General features: G+C 42.1%; 1 protein-coding gene across 1 annotated transcript; it reads right to left on the bottom strand.

Annotated features, from left to right (window-relative positions):
• Positions 1-282: 282 nt before the first annotated feature.
• On the bottom strand, positions 283-3,483 carry SARC_00149 (CMGC/DYRK/DYRK2 protein kinase; the record flags this gene model as incomplete). The annotated part of the gene is made up of 6 exons (XM_014306204.1): positions 3,218-3,483; positions 2,530-2,612; positions 2,132-2,199; positions 1,663-1,821; positions 1,108-1,379; positions 283-536 (listed from the first exon to the last, which is right to left on the bottom strand). Coding segments are annotated over exons 1-6 (886 nt in total), but the record flags the coding sequence as incomplete, so codon positions are not given.
• Between the last annotated feature and the right edge of the window lie 2,171 nt (positions 3,484-5,654).

The raw sequence follows: 5,654 nt of genomic DNA, 5'->3' as shown, positions 1-5,654 counted from the left end.
ATGATATACTATTGTTATTATTACTATAATTACTATCATTACTATCATTATCATTATTATTGTTTTCATTATTTGAACAAGAGTGTCAAGGGACGAGCTGGCTTTGATAGCCGCATAACAAATTACACTCACTATCTTAGACTACCCAACAACGCTATCTTGTTTATTCACCATCACCATATACTCGCAAGTTCTCGTCCTGCACACACATGCGCTGGTCCCCGACAGTGCACACACACGCACATACACAGGCATGCGTTTTCTACATACTCGAATACATACCTGTCTTGCCCACAAAGTCACTACAGCCGAAATCAATCACCGTAGCATTGTACACTTCCTGCGACGTGATCGCTGGCAGGGGAGACGCCACATCAAAGCGCGTCATTGTGCGCAGCGTAGCCAGCGAACAATCCAATAGCTGGTTCTTATTCCGTGTGTGGTTGTTGATCAGAATGTTCTCTGGCTTGAGGTCAGTGTGTACTATATTTTCTTGGGACAGTAGCAGCAGACACTTGAGCACATCGTGCGCGATGCTGTAGGTAGATGGAGACGGGGGGCGTGTGACACGGGTGTAGTATGTCAGCAAAGATGGGTGATGCTTTATAGCGAGTCTAAACGGCTCCGCATAAATGCCAACAGCGCTATCGCCCATATCGCATATAAGAAAGAAAATGGGCGAGACACTGCAAATATCTGCTTTGTGTGACTCGACACTCACTCAACAGAGCATGCATCATCGATTACGTGCTAGCATCTTACTTCTATTGTGTTATCGATAACGTGTTAGCACCTTACTTATAACGTGTTAATGACTTTACTTCGCCGGAGACTGCAAAAAAAGATAGCTTTCAAAACGTTCACAACCACACAAATACACCACCACATTTACGGTACAACTACTGTCCGACTGAAGTGGCGTTTCTCTAACAAATCGTACAGACTATCGCCGTAGAGTAGAGCTGGGATAAGGCCCTGTTTCACATCACTATTTTCTAAGACAACTAGAAAACGAAATATGCACCAATTCCACACAAGCATCCAGACTCTCTACCATATCCAGTACCTGTTACTAATTTGTGTACACATCAATACTACCACACTTACCGACGCACAGCCGTCAGACTAAGGCCTTTGAAGTTCCGTTTCTTAAGCACATCGTAAAGACTATCGCCCTGCAGCTCAAAGACAAAGCACAGGTGACCGTAGAACTGGAACGAGTCCAGCAACTGCACCACATTGTGGTGCTTCTGCGACACTTTGTTGAGGTGTCGGAGAATCTTCCGCTCTTCCTCGGCTTGTGCGAGGATGGTGGGATCACTCCGTACTATTTTGACCGCACAAAAGGTCTTGGTCTTGTGATCGTATGCCTTGACCACCTGGATGTTGTGAAGTGTATGAGTATGATTGTACGCGTCAGAATCAAGAGATGGTGCGCATGTGCGGTGTGCTCCTCTACCGGCAAATTCGCCTCGTATTTCTAATGTGTGCACACGGTGATGACTAGAACCATTTTCCCGACGTTTTTGAAAGTGGTGCAGCGGTATAGATGCATGTTCGAAGTAGTATCCTTTATTGCACCATGGTAAAGCAAACGCCGCGTGCTTTTGTGTGCGTAAATACACAGAGGTGTCTTAACGAGGTAGTACATGTTTCACTTACATGGCCAAACGATCCCTCGCCCAGGCCTGAGATGATCTCATATCGGAAGTTCATATGCGCAAACATTCGAAACGGAAATATACCCGTTCTTGAATTTGGGAACAGCGGTGGATCGAATATTTTGGAACCACACCGCGCAAATTGGCCATAGTAGTACACCTGGATCAGAATAGCATGTTTCGCATTCATATTAGCATGCGCAAATCATGTACATTTGTGAATGATCGAATATGTCAGTTTATGTTATATTCATATAAAGTGTAGCCAATGCAAAGGCTGATTCTTACTCGAGCGAAAAGGTCACAGGATAGTGTATCTGCTTGACAGCGCTATAACGCCGTATCCTTGCTCGGATCCTGATGCTTTTAAGCATACTTAGTTTTACTATCATCTATATACCTCCTCGTGGCGGCGCTGCGCAACACACACAGGCGAGAAGTACATGTCATTTTACGTTGTCCACACATACCTTGTGACATTTCTCGAGCTCAGCCAGTTCTTCCGGGGCCATGAATTCCCCCTCACTTTCCAGCAGGGCTACAAAGAAAAATAAACGAGATAATATGAACTGACTGTCGACGGATAGAGAATCAAATTAATCAAGTTTATTCTACGCTGGTACACATGCTACTTGTTTAGGCTTGCATGTACTACCCGCCGCTAAAACCATATACGTCAGTAAAATTTAAACTGATACAAACTGTCAGCTAGCAAGTTGCTAGACACTTACATTGAGAATGCTAGACATGCGCAGTGCGTCCTTTATAGGTAGCCTTTTGCATAGTTGATAGCGTCTACTACATGAATTCATCAAATCACGAACCTAGAAACTAAACAATAGAGCACAACTAATCCGATTGTACATACCCTTGGGAGAAATAAAATCGTCGCTGCCAGATTGCAAACCCGGAGGCGATACAGGCGGCAGGGGAACAGCTTTCTGAAAATTTCTATATATTTGAGGGCAAATGTATAATAATTGTTAGCATTGAATTTCTATATATTTGTGGGTAGATGTGTACTAATGGCTAGCATTGGTGCATTACGAATACCAATTGAAAGGTGCCAGTACGTGCTCACTATTGTTGCTGTGTGTTGTACACGCTACATCCATATATTGCGCGCGTAGTCCGTGTATTGCAACTTATGTTGAGTGCGCAGATTTTTTTGGTGAAATGCTTGTTCTGATACAAGTTGTTAATAGCTCAGCCTGACTTGCAACCACTATAGAAGTAACGGGCAACAACTACTTATAGTTGAATGTGTAATTCACATAAAGTACTGCATAAGTATTTCCACTAATCGATATATGCAGAACACGACATACATACACCTCAGTAATAAGACACAGTTGCCTTTTCATCTATTACCAACTGCAAATCGGCGGCTTCAACAGTCCAACATACGACACATACACTACAATTGTGCACCGATCACACGTCTAATTGACTATTTTGAAGCTATGTGTTGTATGTTTAGACATCTCTCACTAGCAGTATAACTGCGTGTTGCGCCAAATTGAAATCTGCTCATGTAGACTAGTTTCAACCAATACCTTGTGTGCTGCATGGCGATTGCACCGACTGGTCCATACGATTGAACCATGATGACGTTTATGTATATTTCCCCTTAAGTGGCAGAAAAGAGTTTGACTTACGATGACTGTAGTGAGCTCACTAAACTGAAAATAAACAATTCAAAAAGTTATAACTTCTGATGTTCTTTCGTAGTTCTGGTCTATCTCTATTCGTGTATTGTAGATAAATAACATAGATACTCCGCAACAGCACAGGTATGGTGGGTGACAAGCGTCTAAGGCCGAAGTGGACAAGAATAACGCTGCACTCTTTGTGCAATAACTATATATTAGTCTCACCGAATCGAGCGCGCCAGTACATTTCGATTAAAATGCACTCTACACCCGGAGGTGTTGATGTACATGTTGCATGGCCAGTCCTGCTTGAGTCCCACATTACACTAATAAAAAAAGCGCAGACGCGTGAAGGCTGTGCGCCTGTGCCTGCCATTACATTTCAGTAGCATTATGTTTTGTTTCGTTAATCTTCATAGATTTTGAATTGGATACATGCTTGTTTATGGCCTGTTGGATTGATTGGGTTAAAAACTACTGCTTGCTTTGTATTGGCTCTGGTTTGATGGTTGTAAGTCAATCATTCCGTTTGGCTTTTTAGTTTTTTACTGTCAACTAAAAAAATGAATAAAATCCCCAAACTTTTTTATACGATTTTTAGTTTTTAGTTTATCGTTCCCATCGCACCAATGAGAACATACGATCCTGACCGCCAAAAGTTTTAAAAACTATCACCCACCACTCCCAGACCCCTTTCACGGTTTCACCAGTCCCCAGACCCCAGAATGGCAGGACCCTCTATTTACTCTCTAGACTCCAGTACTCCCCACCAGAGTCCAAGCCCCATTCAGTTTGTTGCACGAGTTCTTTTACAGGCAACAGCTGGGTAGTTGCTAGTTGCTACATAACACATCACCCCGACACCTCGTGTGGATGTGCTCTTATAATTTACGTACCATCTCCGTCTTACAACCTGTACTTTCGGAATTCACTACATAACTTTCTTGACTGCATGTATTTCTTAAACTTTTGCAGTTGGCTTGCAGTATATGATATTTATTGCGAAGCCATTGCTACTTAAGAATCATGATTTGTTGCTCGAAAAGACGACAACGGTAGGAAGGTCAGGCTTACGAATTAGTAAAACTGTATTGCTTTCTTGACTGCATGAATTTCTAAAACTTATGTGGTTGACTTGCAGTATATAAGATACTTATAGCGCAGTCATTGCTACTTTAGAACCATGATTTTTAACCCACTACGCCAATTTGTTGCCCGAAAAGACGACAACGGTAGGAAGGTCAAGCGTACAATTTAGTGAAATTGTATTGCTTTCTTGGCTGTATGAATTTCTTAAACTTTTGTGGTTGACTTGCAGTTTATAACATATTTATAGCGCAGTTCTGGCTACTTAAGGACCATGATTTTTAACTACATACGCCGATTTGTTGCTCGAAAAGATGTCAACGGTATGAAGGTCAGGCGAACAAATGATAGTAAAACAGTCATTCTATGGTTCATCGTGAGTATCGGGAAACCACTGTGATTTCCGTGTTGTCAACTGTAGTTGTAACTGAGTTACTACCGAACTTACCATCGTTCTGTATTGTCATATATACGTAAAAAGTAAGTCGTTTCCCTTCCTGAACTTCCACAGCACCGATAATAAAAAATTTGAATCCCTCATATGTACAATTGGTTTTTGCTGATGTGGTTCTAGGGGAAAGCAACCCCACACATACCGCTATATTAAATATAAAAGATGTCGCATTTTTGAAAGTTGTAGTTCAAGTTAATCCGGCTGACTCAGTTCGCCTCCGAAGCAGAGGTAACAACTAATACCAACAGGCCATGTGAAGTTGTGAACTTGCGAAGTGAGACATTTTATGCCACGACGAATGACGTATCTCGTCTTTTCAAATCTTCAGCGTTACCACATTCAAATAACTTTTAACGCTTTCGCCGGTTGGTAGAGACATGTATGAGTTCTCCAGGCACCAGCCTATATCGAGTTCGATTTTCAGCCAGGAACATGTATAGAAGACGACGTGTAGCGTTTAACGGAATGTCGTTTATTCTGTAAAGCCCTAACGTATAAATATTGAGGCCACAGGCCTGGTGTTCTTTTTAGACAAAACTTTCAGTTGTTGGGACATGCCCGACGGCCGACAAGCCCGACATCAGACATGGGACAACAAAAGAACCAGGAGCCCTGAAATGAAAAATCTGAACTCAGTGTACTGCAAGATGTTTTTTTCTCTACAATTTTTATCACTTTTTTTCCCTGCCTTCAAAAGTTCAAGTTCTATGGCAGTCTGGAGTCTGGAGTCTGGAGTCTGGGTCGTCTGGTGTACTCTAGCCCAGAAATACATATTTATAATCATACGTGTGTGTGTATATA

This window comes from Sphaeroforma arctica, assembly GCF_001186125.1.
Source record: "Sphaeroforma arctica JP610 unplaced genomic scaffold supercont1.3, whole genome shotgun sequence".
In the NCBI taxonomy this organism is placed as follows: domain Eukaryota; class Ichthyosporea; order Ichthyophonida; genus Sphaeroforma; species Sphaeroforma arctica.
The sequence above is the reverse complement of the archived record's forward strand: the minus strand, read 5'-3'. Positions and strand labels throughout refer to the sequence as shown.